General features: G+C 41.7%; 2 protein-coding genes across 2 annotated transcripts in view; one reads left to right on the top strand and one right to left on the bottom strand.

Moving 5' to 3' along the window:
- LOC145344043 (ADP-ribosylation factor-like protein 8B-A) overlaps positions 1-21,723 on the top strand; it is an 89,593-nt gene extending 67,870 nt beyond the window's left edge. The window contains exons 6-7 of the mRNA XM_080190787.1: positions 561-631; positions 16,233-21,723. Of these exons, the coding sequence (XP_080046913.1) occupies positions 561-631; positions 16,233-16,282 (121 nt within the window). The 3' untranslated portion in view covers positions 16,283-21,723. The remainder of the gene's footprint in view (positions 1-560; positions 632-16,232) is intronic.
- Positions 21,724-21,813: 90 nt separating this feature from the next.
- tmem229a (transmembrane protein 229A) lies at positions 21,814-23,605 on the bottom strand. The gene has a single exon (XM_080190785.1). The coding sequence runs from the start codon at positions 23,472-23,474 to the stop codon at positions 22,320-22,322; it is 1,155 nt and encodes a 384-aa protein (XP_080046911.1). The 5' UTR covers positions 23,475-23,605; the 3' UTR covers positions 21,814-22,319.
- Positions 23,606-25,073: the final 1,468 nt, after the last annotated feature.

Genomic DNA, 25,073 nt, shown 5'->3' with positions numbered 1-25,073 from the left:
AATTACCCAGTCATCTCCATTCTGGCTGGTGATATGTACTATTGAGGAGCCCAACAGGGCATAGAGAGAGATTGGTTGAGGTAAGACTAGGGCACCTTCCATGGTACAGAATGGTTGGACGCTTTCAGGTGTGAGCAGAGAAGGGTATATAGAAACACAATTATCACTCGATGAATTAAGCACTCAGAAAGCATAGCTCACATTAAAAATCTAGTCCATGGTATCCATTGGAGCAGCCTGCACAAGTTTCCTCCCATCGAGCTGTCTATGCCCTGCTGGGCTCCAGTACATATCACCAGCCAGAATGGAGATGACTGGGTAATTTTCCCATCAATCAATAATAATTAACATTGACTTTGTTTCTCTCCACAGATGCTGCTTAACCTGCTGAGTTTCTCCAGGCCATTTTGTTCTTATTTCAGATTTCTAGCATCTTGGTTTTATATTGATGGAATCTGTAACTGTAGTGTAAAGTAGAAGCCATTGTAGTTAATCTTGAAATACATTTTCCTGGATTTTTCATATTCCTGTTCTGCGCTCTGCATATCTTTACTCTATAGGAACCTATCTGCTATTCAGGATCGAGAAATCTGTTGTTATTCAGTGTCCTGCAAAGAGAAGGATAACATTGGTAAGTACATCTGCTTCTGTATCTGTATGTGACTTTGAATTGAACCTTCAGCACCATAGACAGCTCTATCTTCCTCCGATACAATATCAATCATACTGAAAGAAACATTCATTTTGCTCTGTTAAACCTGTGTAGTAATCCTGGAGCATTTTGAGAAGCAGAGCTAACTCCTTGCCTTCTTATCTCTCCGCGTTTCTTTTATTATTGTCTCCTCAAACCCCACTTCTCTGCTCCCTTCACAAAAATAAGGAGCTTATATCACGAAGGTTTGTTCAACTGTTTCTGCTGCTTTGCCTTCCTTCATCGTACCCACCAGGCTGAAACTCCTGCCAGGTTCTGGCTCCCCTCACTCTAGCCCTGAAATCATATCCTTCACTACTTTCTCTCTTAATTCCCATTTCTTCTAGTCAAATATTGGGAAAATTGAGCCATCATCTTTGGTCCTCATGTCAAACTCCATATTCTTTCTGTTGAGCCCATTGCTGCTCCCTGGCTTTTGTTTGCAACACTGGGATTCTATTTAATGAGTTTCTGCCTCCACATACCCTGTCACCAAAACTGCTTACTTTCACTGACCATGCCTCCAACCATGTATGAACCCATCTGCTTATGAAACCATAATCCAGGCCTTAGTCACCTCCAGGTTCCAACATACCAATACCTCATTCTATGTTTTTAAGACAAGGATATATACATTTTTGAACAGTAAAGGAATTGAGGGTTATGGTGAGTAGGTGGGTAAGTGGAGCTGAGTCCACGAAAAGATCAGCCAAGATCTTATTGGATGTCTGAGCAGGTTTGAGGGCTAGATGGCCTATTCCTGCTCTTAGTTCTTATGTTCACTCTTCTCCTAGTTATCCTCCTGTTATCCAGATTCTGTAAAAGTTAGCACATCCAAACCTTGTCTGGCCACATCCTAGTCTGCACCAGGTCCGATGAGCTCATCACTGCCATTATTGCTGACCTGATGTGGAGATGCCAGCATTGGACTGGGGTAAACACAGTCTGACAACACCAGGTTTAAGTCCAACCAATTTATTTGATAGTTTTGATAGATTTGTGAGTTTACTATCAAATAAATCGGTTGGACTTAAACCTGGTGTTGTCAGACTTCTTACTGTGATTCTTGCTGACCTCCATTAGGTCTTGGCCCCAGTCTCCCAATTAAAATGCTCATTCTCATACTTTAAAAACTTGCCCATCCCTAATTATGTAACTCTCCCTCTAACTCTTGATTTGTCTGAGCACTGGTCTCTGGACACTTTGTTTTCATCTCCCCTCACCCATCCATTGGAAGCTATGTCTTCAGCTGTCTAAGCCCTAGGCTCTGTAGAACCTTCCCCAAAGGTTCCTGCTTCCTGCTCCTTTTAAGACCCTCCTTAGCACCTATCTTTCTTTGGCACAGCATCGCTTCTGGTTGATTATGTCCCTGTTAACCCCTTTGGGAGGCTTTTCCTGGAGTAAAGATGCTATATAAATGCAAGTTGTTGTTGCTTAGTGGCATTGCATTTTCACATTGAGTACCAATTAATAAAAATTCTGGAGTATAAATAAATAATTTTATAACCTTGCAATTAAATCCTTTTTTTCTAATTTTGTTTCCTATCTTAACTTTCAAATTAACTTTCAAAGTTCGGCTGATCAAAGTAAAAGTGAAATACAATATTATGATTAATGGGAAAAACTGCATCCTTTCTCAGTTCCCACCAACAAGGACAATTTGTTATGATGTGTGTAAACATTTCCTTTTTGGCATGATTATACCTACAAGTGGTTTCACTAAATTTTCATTAGGCAGCAATCAATTAATAGGTTGTTATAATTGAATGCACAGCAATTAAAATGTGAACAAATGATCATTAAAAATATATAATTTAATGCTTAAAGCGTGCATGGCACCACAGCTGTGTGATCCAGGCTTGTACCCTACATCCCCACATTTAGCCCTCATGTCTGATGAAGGGTTGAACAGAATCTACAGAAAAAAAAGATAATCTAATGCTTGAACTACCAAAGAATTACATGTGCGTCTGATTAAATGGTAGTGGTGGTGCAGGAACGTTTCTTTCCCACCTTCTGGGTGAGCAATGGTCTGTTTTATATAAGGGACATTTTTTTTCCAAATTCTGTCTGTTATTGTTCTTCTCTGACTGAGGCCAGGGCAGTGTGTTGCAGCAATACAATTGTCTGCTAGGAAATGTAAGTGTGACCTTTTACTCTCTTACAGAAACATGTGGCCAACATGATATTCCAATCCCACCTTCCAAATAGCAATAGAGTAAAAGCAGTACATTTGAAAATGTATATGTATGTGAAGCCAAGTCATGTGGACTTGAAACGTTAACTTTGTTTCTCCCTCTACCGATGCTTCCAGACCTGCTGAGTTTATCCAGCATTTTCTTGCTTTTATTTCAGATTTCCTGCCACTGCATTATTTCGCTTTTATAGCCCCTCCTGCGAAATTGCTGTTATACATCTCTGGAATGATTATTCTAATTTTTTCTCCTGTCGTTTTACTTTCTTACTCTTTTTTGCAAAGGCAGCCACTGTGTCAGGAATAAGATTCGTGTTTGAGTTAATTGCAATAACATGGAAAATGTCTTGCACAATGGGGGGAGATGGCATTCTTTGTTGTGAATTGGAAAATTATTGAAGCTTATAATGTTTAAATCTCATGCTTACATTTTGATATTTTTGTGAAGAGAAGTGACTGCACACAATTCTGCAAGTTTAATCTCTCACGTATTCTGTTTCTTTCCCCTTTTAATACACGTCACCAGAAAAATAAACCTGTCCAACGTTTGAACAGAACATTAAAGCTTTCTGCATGCAGTGCCGGGAGACACACATTCATTATAATAGCAAACTAATTAAATGGAAGCGTTGCACAGCCCTCAGCTTGTTTCAATTCACTTGGGCTGAAGCATGTTTATGCAGCGTTAGCAAAGTTTAAAAAAAAGCCTCTTCAGTTCAGTGTCAACCACCCCCCTTCATTTTCTCTTTGTGGCAACAATAAAATCCCGTTAGGCAAACCAATCACAATGTACAGGAAAGAGGAGTGAACAAGAAATTGGATTTCAATGAGCATATTCATAACTAGCTGGAAAAGTTTTGCCGAGTCATCGCGTTTAATCTGAAAGGGGGAAAACATAAAGTATGACAGCTGCAGTGAATGGCCTCTAAGAACAGTGCTCCAACTTAGTGAACTGCAAGAGTATAAAGACCAAACAACACCAAAAGCCAAGGTTTATTGCTTCATATCCAGATCTGTAATGTGTTGATTCTGCATATTCTGAAATGTTACTGAAGAATAAGCCAGGACTTAAGGACACCCAAAGTGAAGTAGACTGATATAAAAGCACAATGCTGCACAGGCTGGAAATCTGAAATAAAAGGAAAAAGTGCTGGAAATGCTCAGGTTAGGAAGCATCTTTTTTTTATAAGAAACAGCATTAATGTTTCAGGTCAATGACTGTTCATCAGAACTGAGGAAAGATAGAAATGTAATAATTGAAAGGGAAATCTCTGAAGTCCAGTCAAACATAGGCAAGGTAATCTCTGGCAGATTACCATCTACCACTCCTTGTTAGTTGATGAATCAATACTCCTTCATGTTGAACACCACTTGGAAGAAGCACTTAAAGTGGCAAGGGCACAGAATGTAACATTAAAGTATCATACATGTCAACCAAGTCATTGCCAGACAATGACCATCTCCAGCACAAGAGAATCTAGTCATCTCTCCGTGATATTCAATAGCATTACTGTGGTAGCATGGTCCCTCAAGGGGGCAATTCCCGAATACAACATGATCGGGCCAGACCCAATGGAATGTCAAGGTGGGAAGAGGGGTGTATCCTGAACCGAGGAGGATCCTCACTTGGAGCCAGGGAGGAGTGGGAGAATAGTTGCATTGTTAGTTCTGTCAGACACTTGTTTGTGGTGGTGTCCACCATCTTAGCCCCCCTTCACCAGCTGTTAAACATCAGTGTTGGAGGTGGGGTAAAGAACAAAAAGAAGTGTTCACAAATATAAAGCAGACCTTGCAGTCACCAGAACTGTTGGTGCACTTAGATCGACTCAAGCCATTAGTAGTTACCTGAGAGGAATTGCCATCTGGAGTGGAAGCAGATTTGCCCCACGCTGATGGAGTAGAAAGGCCAATTGCCTTTGCGTCGAGAACATTGTCAAGTGCGGGGGAAAATAGTATTCGCAGATAGATAAAGAGAGCTGGGTAGTCGTTTATACAGTCAAAATGTTTCACCAATGTATTTCTTGACAACATTTCACAATTGTATTAGATCACAAACCATTATTAATTAGGTTTATTCAGAGAAGATAAACCAGTGCCGCTAATTGTCTCTAAGAGTACAGGGTGGGCTTTATTGATAACAGTGTACATTTATACATTCCAACATCACCCAGGGAGACACATATCAAATGAGAATGCAGTCAGCCATTTGCCCTTGCCATAGACAGTTGACCATCCACCGGTCCCATGAGAGCGTGTGCTGGTACTGATAGAAACTTTGCCAGTTTCAGCTGAACACACAAAGGTAGGGAAAGAAAGTGACCCAGTGTTATGAAAAGGTAAGAAGATGGCAATGCATGATGAGTCGGAGCTGCTTAACCTCACCAACAAAGAACAAAGATAATGTGTGAGGACAGTGTTGGTGGTGGTGGCGGCGGCGGCGGTGGCTAGGGTTATGATCCCACCCCAAGAGCAACAGCTTCATTACAGGAATTGCATGACCCGCTTTCAGGAAAAGGCAGGAAGAAAGCCCTCGCCCAAAGTTGTATTTGGTGGCCAGGCATTGAAAAAGAAGCCAAAAGAATGGTCAGTCAATACAGCAGTTGCGAATCCCAACAGGTGTTGCTACCATTATATATATACATCTTGGAGTACCCATACAGGCCCTGAGCAAGAATACATATAGGACCCTATTTTACCATTTTGATTCGAAGTTCTGGGCAGACTTGAAACTGGGAGTGTTTCAGATCTGACTTTTAGACCCGTTCTGAGGCACCCCACCTACACACTCTGCCCAGAAAAATATCAGCAATTCCGAATCACGCTGCAGAAGCCTGTGGATGGGTCTTAAAAAGCCCAACATCCTGCAGCTCCATTCGGTGCTTCCAACTGCACAGAGAAAGAAATGATAGAATGCGGCTCCAATGCCGCATTGCTCCTGGGCTGAATAATGCCTCCCCTTGGCCCCCATGGACATTACCCCACCCCCACAACATTACTGATCTCCTCTGCCACCCAGACCAGTTCCGCCCCCCCCCCCCCCCCCCCAGTGCTGGTAAGGTTATTCGTGCAGCCCATTAAGTCAATTTAAATGCTTGCAAATGCATTTAAGTGACCATCGCACCCTTTTTGGGGGCCCGATCATGGCCATTTTCAGGGTCTTGGTAAAGGGGGAACCAGCATGGAGGCAGGCGCGGGTCACACTGCTTGCCTCACGCCCGACTTTACCAAATTTTTGTGCCCAAACGCAGGCACAACTTGATGGTGAAATCAGGCCTATAGACGTTGCAGAGTCGTTTATGAGCCACATGTTTCTTATATTAGTGGATGCATATTCTAAATGGTTGGATGTCCAACTGATGATTTCTATGATGCCACTGCCATCATTCATTGAGGAAAATTTTTGCCATTCATGGCATCCAAGAGGTTTTGGTGTCAGACAATGATACATCATTCACAGTAGAGGAGCTTTGAAAATTAGTCATCTCAAATAGTTTTTGCCATGTTTGGTCAGCACCTTACCCCACCCCCTCCTCCCCAGCCTCAAATGGGTTCACAGAACGTGCTGTATAAATGGTCAAAGCATGTATAAAAAGACAACTTAATAGGCCTCTATCCCTACATATAGCCAGTTTCTTGTTGGCATACAACACGCCAAATGCAACCACAGAGATCACACCAGCCAAGCTACTAATGGGACACTGCTTACAGATATGGTTGGATATGATGTTCCCAGATCTGGCAGGGAGGGTGGAGGCCTCCCAGAAGGAAAATCATGACAGAAGGAAAAAAGACAGTTTTCCTTTTTGACGATTTAGCACTGGTGAGAAACTTTGCAATTGGACCGGCATAGGTGGCTGGAATGATTGTGGAAAGAACAACACCAGTCTTTTATGTTTTTTGTTTGTTGTTTCAAGAACCATGTAGACCATCTGAGAAGGAAAGCAGGGCCTGATGCAGGGGATCAACAGGCGACCCCTGCAGTAGTTTCAGCTTCACCAGGATTGGTTACTAGGATCCAGATTGTAAATGTGGAACCGGAGCAGTCAGCAGTTTCTGTAACTGATGAGACAGCAGCTACTGAGGAGTATCTCAATCCCAGATTGATGAATTTGTCTTTTGTACATGGTCAACCAGAATCCTCATTTCCAGAAAAGCACGTCAGAGAATTGAGATGTTCTACCAGGGCCTGGAAGTCCTCGACTGACTTAACTTATGATGAGCCTCCCTGGGTATTCCTGATATTCTTTGTAATTGCTTAACGTTGTTGATGATCTTTTTGTGAAGGAGTGTAGTAGCATGGCCTCTTTAAGGGAGTTGGCTCCAAGGGCCACGTGATCAGGCTCTATGGAGTGTTGAGGTGCATAGGAGCGTATCCCGGGTCAGGGAGAATCTTGAGTTGGAACCAAGGAGGAGTGTAGAATAGTCGCATTGTTAGTTTTGTCAAGTCCTTGTTTGTAAATAATTATTCATCATTGGTAATGAACCCTATATACTTAGCCATATCAAGTCCGCCCTCAGTTTATTACGATTACCCCACTATCAACATCCATTGGCCAAAGACTCAACCAGACAGGTCATATAAATACTGCAGCTACAAGAGCAGGTCAGCAGCTGGGAATTTGAGACAAGTAGCCCACCAGCTATCTCCCCAAAGCACAGTTACCATCTACAAGGCATAAGTCAAGAGTGTGATAGAATACAGTCTAGTTGCTTGGATAAGTGCAATTGCAACAACAGTCAAGAATCTTGACACCACTCAGGGCAAAGCAAACCCATTTGATTTCAGCAAATACTTCCTTCACCACTGATGCACAGTGGCAGCAGTGTGTACCATCTGATGCACTGCAGTACACCAACTCATCAAGGCTCCTTCGACAGTACCTCCCAAACCCGGGACCACTACCACCTTGAAGGTCAAAGGCAGCAGATGCGTGGGAACACCACCATCATCAAAATCCCCTCTTGTGCTGCACACCATCATGATTTGGAGCTATATTGCTGTTCCCGCGAAATATCACGAGACCAATATCCTGGAACTCCTTTCCTAAGAGCACTGTGGTGCACCCACACTACAGGGGCTGCAGAACTTCAAATAGGCAAACACCACCACCTTCTGAAGGACAATTAGGGGAGGAAAATAAATGCTGGCCAAGCCAGCAGCGCTGAAATTCTGAGGAAATAAAGAGCAAAAGAAATGCCCTCAGGGTAGGTTAACTACTGCTGTTGGGAGATTTTGAACTAATTTAGTAGCATTGATCACAGATACTGTTACAGTCCTAGGAAGGCATGATATTCTTGAAGGTTCAAAGTCAGGAAGCATTTAGTCAGAATTAAGGAGCAACAAGTGGACTATTACATTACTGGCTGTACATTGTACATCACCACATCAGGAAAAGGAGTTGGAGGAACAATACAAGCACTAAAGATTAGTGACAATGGGAGAGTTCAGTTATCCTAATATGGGTTGGGAAATTACATTGTAAAGAGTAAAAAGGTAGAAAAATTCCAGAAATGAGTACAAGGGAACTTTTGTTCGATCAGTATGTTTCCAATCCAATGAAGAATGGAGCAGTGCTGTATCTAATTCTGGGTAATCAACTGGGATAAGTGGACCATCCTTCAATAAGGTGCACATTTTGGAAATAGTGATCACTGTCAAATGTTCCCTCAAAAATGTGCAAGTGATTTGTAGAAGTGTACAACTTCTTTTTGCACAGCCACACGTGCAGTAATTTAAAGGGACCTACTTGTGTGTGAGATGTTTGGGGGCTTTGGAGTTGCTAGGCGATTATGCAACTTAGAGGAACATTAAACCCAATGAAATGATGATCGTAGTAGTTATGGAAAGCTTAAGGAAAAATTCAATTTGGACATATTCAGCAGGGATGTAAAAAACTCTGGGCCAATGAATTGGAATTTAAGGACTGGCAGATAGAATAGCAAATAAGCAGTGGGAAACCTTCAAATAGTGGATTACTCAGACAAAGACTAGACACATTCCCACATGGGGAAAGGAAGGGCATTCAAAGCTAGAGCCCTGGGTGACTAAAGAGTTCATTAAAAAACACAAAAGAAGCTTGTATTAAATTCCAATTTCATTATACAGCAGTGAACCAAGCTGAATTTTAAAAATGTACTGAGGAAAACTAAAAAGACACTATAAAGGGCAAAGAGAGTTTTTGATAGTAGATTAGCAGGTAATATGAAATAATAATGAAATACTAATAATAAAGAATAATAAATTATAAATAATGAAAGGTTAGCCAAAAGATGAACGCAATTGGAGTCCAGAAAAATCACCTTGTGGAAGCAGATGGTATGACTCAGGTTCTAAACAAATACTTTTCCTCTGTCTTCACTAACGCTGAGGATATTGTTACAAAGAACAAAGAATAACCCAGCACGGGAAACAGGCCCTTCGGCCCAACGAGCCCGCGCCGCCACATCCTCCTACACCTACCCTGCCCTGTGTGTATGTGAGTGGAACCCCTAACTTAGCCAGATTCAGGGGAGAATAGTGTCAATTTGGTAAACCAATCAGCCTAAGAGCACATCTTTGGGGTGTGGGAGGAAACCGGAGCGCCCGGAGGAAACCACAGGGAGAATGCGCGAACTCCCACAGACACAGGCCCAAATCCATGTATCTGCACAGCTAGCAGCGCTAGTCACTGAGCTGTTGTGGCGCCCGTCTACCGGTCCAGGATTAAGCACACACACCGACACGAAGTACTAGGCCACTCCCGGAACCTCCAAGAGCAGCCCACGCACGACCCACCGTGTGCATGCCCCTCATTTGACAACAAGGTGGACCGACACCTGCGGAATAAAAAGACAAAAACGTTAACATGTAATTCTACATTTCCGGTGTCATCCCGAGGCCCTGACCCTATTTAATACCCTCTACTATAACCCTCCATCCTTGTTTCGCTCAAGTGTCTGTCTAAGTAAACCTTAAACAAGTCCAACGTGCCTGCCTCCACCACCCTACTCGGTAGCGCGTTCCATACCCCCACGACCCTCTGCGTGAAGAACCTTCCGCTCATATCCAAATTATACTTCTCCCCCCTCACCCTTAGATGGTGACCTCTCGTAATTGTCCCCAATCTAGGGAACAGCCTACCACTATTGACTCTTATCTATTCCCTTCAGTATTTTATATACCTCTATCATGTCCCCCCTTAATCTCCGTCTTTCCAAGGAGGAGTCCCAGTTTCTCCTACCTTTCCTCGTAACTCAGTCCTTCCATGCCAGGCAACATCCTGGTAAACCTCCTCTGCACTCTCTCCAGAGTCTCCACGTCCTTCTGGTAGTAAGGTGACCAGAACTGGACGCAGTACTCCAAATGCGGTCTAACCAACGTTCTGTACAACTGAAGCATTAGACGGCAGCTCCTATACTCTATACCCCTTCCTATAAAGGCTAGCATTCCATAAGCTTTCCTCACAAACTTCTCTACTTGTGTCGCCACCTTCAGAGACTTGTGAACCTGCACTCCCAGGTCCCTCTGCATTTCTATACTCCTAATCGGTCTACCTTTTATCACGTAGCTCCTCTCTGCATTATTCCTTCCAAAATGCATCACCTCGCATTTGTCGGGATTAAATTCCATCTACCATCTAATTGCCCAATATACCAATCTATCTATATCCTGCTGTGTCACCTGACATTCCTCCTCGGTATCTGCCAATCCTGCCATCTTGGTGTCATCCGCAAACTTGCTGATCGCACCACGTACGGTCTCTTCCAAGTCGTTTATATATACTACAAAGAGGAGAGGTCCCAGTACTGAGCCCTGCGGCACACCACTGGTGACTGGCCTCCAGCCCGAAAAGGTCCCCTCGACAATTACTCTCTGTCTCCTATTGCCCAGCCAGTTTTCAATCCACCTCGCTACCTGTCCTTGTATCCCATGTGCCTTAATCTTTTCTACCGGCCTATCATGAGGGACTTTGTCAAATGCCTTACTGAAATCCATTTAGATGACATCAACGGCTCGCCCATTGTCAACCGTTTTTGTCACCTCCTCAAAGAATTCCACCAGATTCATAAGGCAAGACCTCCCTCTAACAAAGCCATGTTGCATATCCCTAATCAGATCGCAACGCTCCAAATGCTCATACATCCTACCCCTAAGAATTTTTTCCAATAATTTTCCTACCACCGATGTCAAACTCACTGTTCTATAATTAATGCTAGAGACATTGGATAGGATAAGAATAAAGAGGAGGTGCTTAAAAGCTTGGCAGCATTCTAAATAGAAAAGATAAACATGCCAGATGGGATGCATTGAATGTTGTTAGGGGAAGTAAGGGGCGAAATTGCAGATGCTCTGGCCACAACTTCCAGTCTTCCTTTGATAAGAGTGGTGCCAGAGGATTGCAAATGTTACATCCTTGTTCAAAGAAACGAGAGGGGGATAAACCCAGTATCCAGCTGAACATCAATGGTGGAAGAACTATTATAGAGCCAATGATTTGGAAGAAAATTATTTGACTTTTGGAAAAATATTGGTTAATAAGTGAAAGCCCAACACAGATTTGTTAAAGGCAAATCATGCTTGACTAAGTTAACTTGATTGAATTATTTGATAAAGCAACAAAGAGCACTGAAGCTAGCCTGGTTGATTTTATGTGTGCGAACTTTCAAAATGTGTTTGATGAAGTACCACATGACAAACTATAGAAAAATTGAAGTGTAAGGAATTAAAGGAGAAATGGCTCTGGGGTTTGCTGAGGAATGGTGAGCAGTTTTTTCAGACTGGAGAGATGTTTTCAGTGGTGTCCCTCAAGTGGTGGTGTTGGGGCTACTGCTCTTTCTGATTGTTTATTACATGGTCTGCCCTCAGATATAAACATAATACTTCAACGTTTATCCATGACATGAAACTCAGAGATGCGATAAAACAGTAGAGAGGATAGTGACAGACTTCAGGAGGACACAGACTGGTGACAGACACATGGCGGACTCAATTAAATGCTTAGAAGTGTGAAATGATTCATTTTGGCAGGAAGGATGAAGAGAAACAACATAATATAAATGGTACAATTTAAATTCTCTTTTGTGGAGACAGATGATTCAGAGGGATCTGGGGGTGTATGTACGCAAGTCTTTGAAGATGGCAAGGCAAGTTTAGGAGCCTGTTAAAAGGCATATTTGATCTTTCACTTTATAAATAGAAGTATGGAATTCAAAAGCAAGCAAGATATACAAAACCTACTTAAAATGTTGGTTAGAGCCCAACAGGAGTACTGTAGACAATTCTGGTCATAACATGTTAGGAAGGACATCCAGGCTTTGAAGAGGATGTAGAGGGGATTTACAAGAATGGTACCAGGGATGAGGAACATCAGCTTCAGGTGGAGCTAGAGAATACGGGTCATTCTCCTTGGAGAAAAATTGGTTGAGGTATTCAAAATCTTGATAGGTTTTGATAGAGTAAGTAAAGGGAAACTGTTTCAATGGCAGAAGGAGTGGCAACAGTAACACACAGACTTAAAGTAGTTGACAAAGAGCCAGAGGCCACATGCGGAAAAATAATTGCACAGCAGGTTGTTACAATCTGAAATGCACTGCCTGAGAAACAAGGGCATGTATATTCAGTGATAAATCTCAAAAGAGAATTAGATAAATACCTGCAGGGGAAGAAATTGCAGAGATATGGGGAGTGAGACTATTTGGATTGGTCTTTGAAAGAGTTGGCTCGTCTAAAACTACTGAAACATCCTGTACATTCTCCCATCATGTGGGAAACATGACATTCCCAACATGGGACAGCACAATGGTTAGCACTGCTGCAGCACAGTGGTTAGCCTTACAGTGCCAGTGACCTGGATTTGATTCCCGGCCTCGGGTCACATTCTCCCCAGTCTGTGTGGGTTTCCTCCAATGCTGCGGTTTTCTTCCACACTCCAAGGATGTGCAGGTTGGGTGAATTGACCATACTAAAAATTGCTCCTTAGTGTCAGGGAGACTAGCTAGAGTAAATGTTTGGGGTTATGCAGATAGGGCTTATGAGGGATTATGGCAGTGCAGACTCGATGGGCCGAATGGTCTCCTTCTGCACACTAGAATTCTATGTCTATCAGCTGTTCAATGGAATTTAATTTGGCTTTCAGATTTGACAAGATCACCTAATATTTTGTTTCCTTTCTTTGCTTGCATCAATATAGTTTGTTTGGCAATATAAGACATCCCAGGGTGTTTCATAAGAGAGTTACCAAAAACCTGAGTCACATAAGTAGGTATTAGGACTAATGGCCAAAAGCTTGGTCAAGGAAGTAGGTTTTAAGGAGCATCTTAAAGGAGGGAAGACAGGGAGGGTGATTCCGGCAAGGCATTCCAGAGTTTAGTGGCTTGGCAGTTGAAGGTGCATTGCCAATGGTGGAGTGATAGAAATTGGGGTGCTTAAGAAGTATTGGAGGGTTGTAGATACTACAAAGGGTTGCAGGACTAGAGGATGTTACAGTAATAAGGAGGCATGAGGCCTTGAAAGGAGAAAAATAGGATGGAAATTTGAAGGAAAAAAAATTTAATAACTGCTTGACCAGGAGTCAAAAAGGTCAGCAAATAAATGGGTGATAGGTGACTGGAACTTGGTACAAGTTAAGACATGGACAGTAGGGTTTTTGATAGCTAAGTTTATGGGAGTGGGGGGTAGCATGTGAGACACTGGCCAGGAGTGTAGTAGAATATTCAAGTCTAGAGGTAACAGAGGCATGATTGAGCATTTCAGCAGTACCTGAGCTATAGCACAGATGGATTTGGGCAATGTGACAGAGGTAGAAATAGGTGGTCTTAATAATGGTGCAGATATGTGGTCAGTAGCTCATCTCAAGGTCAGTCAGGACACCAAGTTTGTGAACAAACTGCTTCGACCACAGACAATTGCTGCAAAGAGGGATAGAGTCAGACGTTTGCAGCAGGGACCTGGCTTTGTTCTTCCCGAAATTTGGAGCAAATTTCTGTTTGCCCAGTGTTAGTTCTGGACAAACGATTTAACTGTTTACAGGCAGTCGAGCAAGGTGGTGTTCAGGTAGAGCTGAATATCTTCAGCATGCATAGGGAAACTAACATCGTAAACAATGCACTTAAATTGCTTGTGCACTAGTGAGAAACTTGTCAGATGATGTCGGTGAGGGGATGTATGTAGATCAGAAATAGGAGAGGGGAAAAGGATAGAATCTTTGGAGTCATCAAAGGTGATGGTGTGGCACAGGAAGAGAAGCTGGCTGAGGAATCAACCTCTCAACATCTTTCTCTCCAAAATTACATTCTGCTTTTATCCCTGGTGTCTGCTTGTTGCATCATATTGCAATGCAGCATAGATTAAGAATTTAGCAGAATAAAGGAAGGGATGAAGCTCCATGCCCACTCTCAGTTTTGTCACATGTGGTCTACTACTACTGCTCTTCTGGAGGTTTTTAAAATTGCTCATTTTTAAACATTTGTTGGCAGGTTTAGAACTTACAAAACCCAGATAGGAACAGAGAAACAGGAGTAAGCCATTCAGCCCATCAAACCTGTTCCACCATTCAGTCAGATCATGGCTGACCACTTACCTCAATGCCACTTGCACTATCTCCATATCCCTTGAAATTTACCAACTTCTGTCTAGAACATGCTTAATGGTTAAGCTTCCATAGACCTCTGGGGTAGAGAATGCCGAAGATTCTTCATCATCTGATTGAAAAAATTCCTCCTCACTTCAGTCTTAAATGACTTGTTCCTTATTCGATGACTGTGTCCTCTGGTTCTAGACTCCCCAGGGGAAACATCCTGCTTACATCCCCTGTCAAAGCTGTAAGACTTTTGTAAGTTTCAATAAGATCCCCCTCATTCTTTAACACTCTAGAGAGTATAGGTCCAGCTCCACAATCTGTCCTGCCACCCCAAAGATTAGTCTAATGAACCTCTGTTGCATTCCCTCAATGGCAAATACATCCTTCCTTCAATACTGAGATCAAAACCATACATTGTATGAAGGAGTGGTTTTGTTAAGGCTCTATACAATTGCAGCAAGGCATCTTTACTCTTGAACTCGAATCCCCTTGTGATGCAGACAAGCAGATCATTTATTTTCCTAATTGATTGTTGCATGCTGTCTGCATGCTAGCTTCTGGTGACTCATGAGTAAGATCCCTTTGGACACTGACCTTCCCAACACTCACCATTTAAGAAATATTCTCACTTGTTCTTTCCACCAAAGTGAGTAGCTTTATACTTATTCACATTATATTCCATGTGACATGTTCTTGCCCATTCACTTAGTCTGTCCAAATCTGTTTGAAGTCTCTTTGCATCTTCCTCACAACCTACATTCCCTTTAGTTTTGCGTCATCAGCAAATCTGGAAATAATTACAAATGGCTCCTAACTCCAAATCATTTATGTAGATTATAGTTTATGCAGTAGACAAATCTGGCGAATATGTGAAAATAGTCTGAATGCTAAGAAGGGAACATTTCCAACTATTCTTGTGCAGGTATCCTTCCAATGACATTTTTCCCCTCCTTATTTGTTGTGTCTTTGTTTGATTTTACTGAAGCTGGACTATTCTAGTTTTGTGCATTTTGTTCGCTATCTTTATCATTCCATTTGCCTATATGTTAATGATATTATGAAATATATATTTACATTAGGAGAACTTAATTGAAATACTTTTCATTTAAGAGATACTGCCATTGAACTGTTTAGGATAAAACTCCATGGTTTTAACTTGTATACTGTTGATTTTGAGCTGAGCTGAGCTGAAATAAGCTTCAAAGGTTAGTCCAAGGGTAAGCTTTTGTTCTGGTTTCCCATTTGTAAATTATAGATGAAATTTGTTTGTTTTATTCCTTCACAGCCAGTGTATAGCTTTGGAAAATGAAAATTAATGTGTGAGTCCATTCACTTTTTCGGCGTGCACAAAATTATTTGCGTATTCAATTGTAGAGATGAATTACATGTATAATGCTTACAAATTAGAATTTGTTGGAACTGCTTTACAGCTGTGTGAATTTCAGTGCATGAGGCATTGAATAAGGACTCTTGATATTGTTCATTGTTATGCCAATTTAACTTTCTGCACACAATTTTAAAATGATTGTTTAAAAGGAACAGGTTGCTTGGAAGAAAAGGCACCATCAGCAATTTAATAAACTCTTCCATTTTCATGAATAGTCTGTTTTTGGATATATGAAACACTTGAAACATTTTACACCACTTAAGTCAAAGCATTTAAGTAACTTTCCACAGTGTTTGTGTATATTGTCAAGATATGGAATAATCAATTAACTTGATCTTTTATTTATGAAATATGGATAGTGACAAAAGGCCGTAATCCACATCTTAAATTGTGTCCTTGCAGACATTACACTACAGTGGCTTATTCAGCACTCCAAATCGAGGCATTGCTGAGGTTGGTCTCCTGTTATAGAAGATTGTAAACAGCCTATCCATCCTATGTACCTTGGAAAGAAGTATGGAAGAGCAAAGCCTAACTCAGCTGGGCCTGAGTCCATCAGTCCCAGTTCTTGTTAATATGGACCTCTTCTTTGCATTCCTTTGACTTTTGGTCATTTTCTACGTTTAAAGAAAATCTGTGCCATTCGATAGTAATGCAGAGTAATCATAAACTATTTCTGTAAGCCTCAGGCACATGGCTTCATTGTTTGAATGATGCCTCTGTTTAAAAAAAAACAAACCGCCTATGCCCTTTTTAATAGGCTGCTATACTGTTTGTGTGTTTTTCATTTTGCATGTGATGTATTCAGATAAGGCAGTATTTCAATGTATTATTATTGATCAAAAAGCTCGGCCCTATCTATCATAGTTATGGTTTGTTTGAACACCAGTGAGAACATGTTCCTGCTATATTAAAAGTAGCCATATGGAGACAGAAGCAGTATAGCAAGATCTTGTAGATTGTTGAGGATGTTTTCATTTCCCAATTTTGACACCATCATGGATTGCACTTTAATATAAACAGTAAGATAGTTCTTTCAAATAATTTTCTTCCCCTCACTTCTGGTGTGGCAAGGAAATTCAATAAACCATTTCTTCACAGCTTAATTTAACACTATTTGCTCTTTTAAATTATTTGCATTCAGGAAGACATGAGCCACAAAGATAATCTAATGAGTTGATGTTAATCTGAAGGAAGACTGGAGATTTGATTTTACTGTGTGCCGGTGATGTGCACCATTTCAAGTTTAATTTTTTATCCATGGATCTCAATGTGAGAACAACACCAGATAGGCCTCCTATTAATGTTTTAGTAGACATGGAACACTTAACATCAGACACCAGCAAGTGTAGCATGGTGGCTTCTGAATTGTATGAGCATAAGAGCAAACTTGAAATTCATCCAACAACTGCTTGAAAATGAATGCAGTTTGATGATCATAAGCCTGTTCTAAATTGACACATTACATGGCCATCCGATTTTACTGTAACACTGAAGTGAAATATAGTCAAGATCTATTCAAAATAGCCATGTTCTTTTACAGTAACAGAGATATTGCCACCCATTTCACATTAGTCACTTTTTATATTCTTTCCTTTATGAAGTCTTGGAAGAACGTTTAATTTATGAACACATGAACTGCTTGCTATTTCATTTTAATCCTATCATTGTTATATGCAAAGAAACATGGGCATGGTATCCTGATGACATAAAAAGCTTTATTGTCAGTCAGAAATTCATTTATGTACTCTTGCTCAACAGTACTAAAAGTGAATTGAATATATTGTAACTTTTAATTGTATCTGTCCAACTTATCTTCGTGAAGGTGTCTTTCAGTATTCTTTTCCCTTAAAACTTTACATTTATGTAAATCCCTTGACCTACCTTGGTGGTGTTAATTGAGAGACAAATGTTGGTCCAAGGCATCAGGAGAATACCCTGCACCTTTTATGTTCATCTGGATAATCAGACCCTTGGTTTAACTTCTGAACCAAAAGACAGTTCCTCTGACAATGCTGCTGTCCTGCAGTGAAGTGTCAGCCTAGATGATGTTCTCAGATAGATTTTGAACATACAATATCCGTCCCCGAGGCCAAGCTAATATGATTTGTTGAGTACAGGTGTTAACCCTTGCTAAATGACAGATAGATGTTTTGGATTTTAAAATAAGAGGTGCAAAAAGTTACAGAAAATATGTATGGCTTTCCTAATAGCAGTTTTTCCAGTGCTAAAAACTGAATATAGAATTTTTTCAATTCAAAAGATTTAGTGGAGCAAACCTTTCCAATTCTCCCTTTCCAAGAGTAAAACACAATTGTCATCAATTTTCAATCCTGTAATTTGACAATGATTAGTCAATATAAACTTTGAAAGTAAGAGGTGATTTTGCAATGATTTCACTTATTTTAGATGCCCTAAATAGTAGATAGTAAATTAGGTTTAATTATAAAAGATAGAACCTCTCAATAAAACAAATAGCAAGATCTGAGGTTGATTTTATAGAAACAGCACCACCAAAGTTAAGAACGTGCATTCAAATTTTTAAGGTAGGAACCAATTCCCATAACACAAGAAGTGAGGGGCAAGTTCCCTTTTAAAAATTGCGGAGAAGTGAATGCTTTCTGCATTTACTGTGTAATGTATTTTATATAATAGGTCAATTATCTGTTTCCATGGTAATGAAATAACACTTGGTGATGTAATTACTTAGCATAACAGTGACTTCATGATGCCTGAAACATTACCAACCCGTCAGTCTAGCTGGACCTGTTGCCATGGAAATTTAACTTCAGTACAACTTTAGTACAACACAATATTTAAACTGAATACATCAGTGGGATGCTGGATTTATTATCCATCAGTCATGAACTCTATCTGCATGATGCTCAAGCAGGAGAACTGCATATCACACCTTTTCTCTTTGTGTTATTTATGTAGAACACAGTTTAGATTGGCTTGCCCATGAGACGTGTATATTAACTATATAAAAGTGAAAGAGGAGATATAGCTCTAAAACTCTGATCTCTTGTCCAGCATAGTAACAAACTGTTGGAAATTTGCAGTGCAGCTTTTGTGCTGCCATCATTGTATTCAGTTTAGAAATGTAGATTTTTTTTAACAATATATTAAAGCAATTTTGGTTAATGGAATCACAGCACTCATATTGGTGTGGTAGTTCACATTGTTCCACTGCACGGAATGGCACAAATACAATAACAAATTTCCAAATGCTATTAAGACTTTTCAATTTTAATGTGCAATACAATTTTGTGGAATATCTAAATAATAAACTTGCACATAATAGCTGTTTGTCATCTGAGGTATCACAATATTTCTCAACAAAAAGAGTGTCTGATGGGAGAGCAAGAAATGGATTATGCAGAAAGGGTTGGAGGAGGCTCATGTGGAGTATAAACAATGACATTGAGCAGTTGGGTGAAATGGCCTGTGTCTGTGCTGTCGTTCTGTGCAACTTGCTCGGTGCTAGGAATGGGCACTAATTGGAAAGTTATTTCAAAGAACCCCAGCATAAACACAATGGGCTGAATGATCTTCTTCTATGTTGTGTGCTTCTAAACAAGAGTACATTAAAAATCGGAAAACATCTTTTCTAGATCAGCTTTTATTTTGAAAGAATATTTTGGTCTTGTGATCAGTATTCCATCTTTCTTTTAAGTGCATGTACAACAGTAATACATGTAGGTATTCTGGACTCATGGTGCTAACTGGAACAATTTGATCTTTGTAAGTACCTTTTCTTTATTTTCTAGAGGTAGATTCTCGGTGGTGTGTGTGTATACCTGCAGACTAAACTTCAAAATACTGTATCGTAATAAAATGTAATGCATTGAAAATTGGGATAAACCTCACTTTTGTTATTACTGTACAAGCTTGTAATTCAAGTGGGATTCATAAACCCCATTCTTGTAATTTAATTCTTCAATTCTCAAAACTCGGGTTTTTACAAAATTCATCTGACGCAAAAGGTAAACTGGTGAATGAGACAAAGAATTCATGAGCAAAATAATCTGATACGCTATGTGCCATTGAGTGAACCTACTGCCCATGATTGTTGTTTAACATCATACATTTGCTATCCAGTCACTGTAAACACAGATTGATTTGTTCATTTACTATGTAGTGATGCTGTCTCAGAGCTCAGGTGACATAAGTCACTGTTACTGTTGATTGTCATCTGAACCGTTGTCTTGTAATTTAAGAACAAGGACCTGCGCTCCTGAAAATATATCGGCAGTGGTCAGCAAAGTACATACCGAGTTTGCATCTTGAAACTTTCTGGTGAATGTGTGATTGGTCACAAATGTCACATTTCTTTTGTGTCCATGTTTAAAGTGAAACAATCCTATAAAATGTTACTTTAGTCCAAAACAACCCCGATAATCTCAATTTGTGATCTAAATGCGTTTTAGGAATCATCCACACATTTCGGGAATCTGGTGTAAGATACCCTTTTAAATTTTACTTTTAGAATAAAAACATTTTTTCCGACACACATGAATTGTAACTTTTTTTCATTTTGTGTGCTTTAGTGTCAAGGTGCCTGCCCCACCTGATCTCTTGTTTAAACCTGGACAGAGAGGGGGATATAGCATTGCAAGCTACAATGCCAATGCAGTATTGCCACTTGCAATGCATAAAGCTCTATTTAATCCATTTAAATTCCCAAATCAGCAAAGTATGGAAGCCCTGAATCTCCAGCAATGAGAAGCATGGCAGTACCAGGACAATGTAATCTTCACACTACTTCACTTATGTATAATGATGTTTTTTAATATGAAATAAATGTATGGATTTTTTTTTTGCTTATGCTGCTTGACACACAAGCATACAGATTTAAACTGTGGCCTTAGCTTAGCATGTTTACAGTCTTTACCAGTAAGTACTTGTTTTATTCTCTGCACTGTATTGAATGCAAAGGTGAAGCCAAAATTGTAGAGATTTTTAACAAAGTATTGTAGTAACCCAATACTTCAGTGACACATGGCTGTTATCAAACAATGTGAACAAAGTTATATATGCTTCAAATAAAATCACAATAGTACAGTAATAAAATTGAACTTGTGTGGTTAACATGTCAGTTGCAGGAACAGTATTAATGATATTAGGCATGTGCAGAAGCGGCACAGTGGTTAGCACTGCTGCCCCACAGCACCAGGACTCGGGTTCGATTCCTGGCCTGGGTCATTGTCTGGCCGGAGTTTGCACATTGTCCCCGTGTCTGCGAGGGTTTCCTCCCACAGTCCGTAAGACGTGCTGGTTAGGGCCGTTGGCCATGCTAAATTCTTCTTCAGTATACTGAACAAGCGCCGGAGTGTGGCGAGTAGAAGATTCTCACAGTAATTTAATTGTAATGATAATATAAGCCTACTTCTGACACTAATAAATAAATGTTAAAACAAGGGCAAGAGTTCAGATCCATAAGTTTGAGGAGGTATGCAGCTGGAGTGTCACTTTCACAATTCACATCTGATATGTTTTAATTTAGGGGCTAGGTAATGAGAACAATTGAACATTAAAAACATATTTTACATATAACTCTTACAACTAGAATTACAAATCATAACATTCAGTATGTTAAAATGAATGTCAGAGCGATCCTTCACTGATTGGTGGGGCGCGGGGGAGGGGGTGGTGTTGCGAGCGAAACACAAGTGTCCATTCCATTAGCCACTAACTGCGGCTCAATAACTACAAATACTGTGAAGTATATACAAAACACGCTACATAGTACAATATAGGAAACTGTAATTCCATTACTCACTTTGAGCGAATCTCGCATTCAGATAATGGTGCAAACGCCACGTTTGTACCACGCCAGTCAGCTAGAACCTGCTGAGACTGAGCATCATCCCAAATTTAATAGCTTTTTTTTTAGAAAAAGGTCTCATGCAGCGCCCTTTGACTAGATAGATACTGGTCGGTAAATTTTAAAAAATAGAATCTGATTTTTATTTTCTCTGTTTAAAAACTGTTTGTGCTGTTAATCTTGCCGCTGGCCAGTAAGTGATTTCCAGACGGGAATTTGAATCGCAGCAGCCGGGTTGGCAGTGATATTCCTGCAGAGGTCCACATTCTTAAAACGCACGGCTGGAGTTGCCCAAATGCCACCACAAGCAGTGAATCTATGTTAACCCCGGTGGTTTAAACTACAAACACATTAGAATGGAGAGCAGCAAGGGGGTCTGTACAATGACAGCACTTCACAATCCTGGATCTTCAGTTTGCAAAGTGCAAAACAGCAGATAGTGATTACAATCTGAAGATGGGTGAGGAATGGGAGCGGGAGGGGAATAAAACCACATGCAATTCACCTCAAACCGGGATCTACTCGGTTTGTTAGCCGTTTACCGGTCTCCTCGTAGATGATATTCAAAGTTAAAACACACAGCTCTATGTCTGGTGAAGTTTTAAAAATTCTACCCCAGGGTTATTGCAATCCCTCAGTGGCAGATGTGTCAAAGTGAGCAGTCAGGAGGTTCTGCTTTTACCATTAGCACAGATGGTCTTGGAGTTTTTGCTCTTGGCGTAATGCACACGGAGTAACACGTTGGACAAGACGTCCTGGTAGTAGCTGAGGAGGATCCAGCCCGGCAGGTACATCAAGGTGATGAGGCCCATGAAGTTTAGAGGGTAGTGGGAGTAGTCCCAGGAACAGGCGTCGTAGTGCCGGAGCCCCAGTCCCCAGGTGAGCTCCCAGGTGTAGATGAAGAGGATGTAGACGGGCAGCCTCTGCCAAGTGTTCCAGCCCCAGCGGTAGTGGAGCTGCAGGTACAGCTTCTCCACCACGAAGCTACAGCTGCCGTACATGAGGAAGGACCAGAGCGAGGTGTGCCCCAGCAGCGTGCGGTCCGACTTCTCCACCAAGTTGAAGATGGAAGTGAAGAAGATCTCGTCCAGGAAGCCGTGCATGCCGTAGAAGAGGAAGCGCAGGGAGTCTGGCAGCCCCTGCGGGGAGGAGAGGCGCTGGGGCAGGCTGGCGCTGCACTGCAGCCGCAGGAAGCGCTTGAGGAAGAGCTGCGAGTGACACAGGGCCAGCAGGTAGTGCAGGAGCACTGCTCCCAGCGGCGAGGCCGGCTGCCAGCCCCAGGCCAGCTTCCCCAGCACCGTGTGCAGGCTCACATACACCGAGGGGTAGAGCAGCAGGTGGAAGAGCAGCGGGCGGCCCGGGAAGTTCCTCCGCTGCAGGTACAGCTTCTCCAGGGCCAAGTGCGAGAGCGAGTGGACGACGCCCAGGTAAGGCGAGGAGAAGCCCAGCATCTTGCGGTCGCTGGTCTGCACGAAGCGCTGGGCGGAGGAGAGCAGCACGTCCAAGGTGATGCCGTGCATCCCGTAGAAATACAGGCGCATCCAAGTGGGCAGAGCGGGGCTGGAGCGGCAGCTTTCAGCACCGGACAGATCCTTGAGCCGGGCCGAGCAGGAGGCTGCAGGCAGGCGGCTCCTCTTGCTGCTCTGTGCGGGCTGCTCCATGGAGAGGAGCCGCTGGGCGTCGCGCCGTTTGCTGTTCATGTTCCGGCTGGTGTGTCTCGGCGAGCCCCCTGAACAAAACCCACTAACCCCCCTCTCCACTAACCCCAGAATAAGGCCTGCTGCTTGCAAAACAAGACACATGAAAGAAAATAACATGCATAAACAACTAGCTCATCTTTGCTTTTTCTTCCCCTTCTCTCCCTGTCCTTTGTAAAGGTTAGGAGCTCCGGTTAGACCATCCAGTCCTAGTTACCTGGCAGCAGCAGCAGCAGCAGCAACAACCTCGCTGTCTGCAGCAGCCCCACTAAATGTGGACGTGAACGTCTCGGCTCAGCGAGCCAACGCGTCCCACCTCAGACGCAGCCATTCTCCCTTTCTCCTCCCCTTGGATATCACTCTTCCCCACGTAAGGTTTACAATGCAGCCTACATTATTCCCCTCGTAATATTTACAATGCAACGTACACGATGCCCCCAGTAAGATTTACAATGCAGCCTACACTATTCCCCAGCAGGATTTACAATGTAACCTACACTATTCCCCCAGTAAGATTTACAATGTAACCTACACTATTCCCCCAGTAAGATTTACAATGTAACCAACACTATTCCCCCCAGTAAGATTTACAATGTAACCTACACTATTCCCCCCAGTAAGATTTACAATGTAACCTACACTATTCCCCCCAGTAAGATTTACAATGTAACCTACACTATTCCCCCCAGTAAGATTTACAATGTAACCTACACTATTCCCCCCAGTAAGGTTAACAATGCAACCAACACTATTCCCCCCAGTAAGATTTACAATGTAACCTACACTATTCCCCCCAGTAAGATTTACAATGTAACCTACACTATTCCCCCCAGTAAGATTTACAATGCAACCTACACTATTCCCCCCAGTAAGATTTACAATGCAACCAACACTATTCCCCCCAGTAAGGTTAACAATGCAGTCCACACTATTCCCCAGTAAGATTTACAATGCAGTCTATACTATTCCGCCAGTAAGATTTACAATACAATCTACACTATTCCCCCAGGAAGCTTTACATTGCAACCTACACGTTTTGGCACAGTGGTTAGCCTGCCGCCTCACAGTGCCAACGACCTGGGTTTGATTCCTGGCTTGGGTCTCTGTGCGGAGTCTGCATGTTCTCCCTGTGTCTGCGGGTTTCCTCCCACAGTGAGAAAGACGTGCTGATTAGGTGCATTGGCCATGCTAAATTCTCCCTCAGTGTACTCTAGTCACACCGAAGTGTAGCGTCTAGGGATTTTCACAGTAGTTCATTGCACTGTTAATGTAAGCCTACTTGTGACACTACTAAAATAAACCTTAATTATAAATAATAATACATTATTCTCTTAGTAAGATTTACAATGTAGCCTACACTATTCCCCCAGTAAGATTTACAATGCAACCGACACTATTGCTCCCAGTAAGATTTATAATGCAACTGACACTATTCCCCCAGTAAGATTTACAATGCAACCTATACTATTCCCCCTAGTAAGATTTACAATGCAATCTACACTATTCCACCCCTTAGTTTTGCAGCATTTTTATAACCTCCCTTTTCAAACAGGCAACAACTCCAATCACAATATCAACACCCCCCTTTGCTACGCAACAGCACAAGTTTTGTTCATACTTAACTCCATTCCCACAATGTTTCTCTCTCTTTCTCTCACACACACACGAGGGTGCCTCACCAGGATGCGGATTATATGCAGTATCTAACTGGGGAACATG

This window comes from Carcharhinus amblyrhynchos, chromosome 6, assembly GCF_965287045.1.
Source record: "Carcharhinus amblyrhynchos chromosome 6, sCarAmb.v2.hapA, whole genome shotgun sequence".
Classification (NCBI taxonomy): Eukaryota; Metazoa; Chordata; class Chondrichthyes; order Carcharhiniformes; family Carcharhinidae; genus Carcharhinus; species Carcharhinus amblyrhynchos.
The sequence above is the reverse complement of the archived record's forward strand: the minus strand, read 5'-3'. Positions and strand labels throughout refer to the sequence as shown.

Bases quoted from the DNA above. Each gene is read 5' to 3' on its own strand.
- tmem229a (XM_080190785.1), bottom strand. From the start codon at position 23,474: ATGTTATTTTCTTTCATGTGTCTTGTTTTGCAAGCAGCAGGCCTTATT.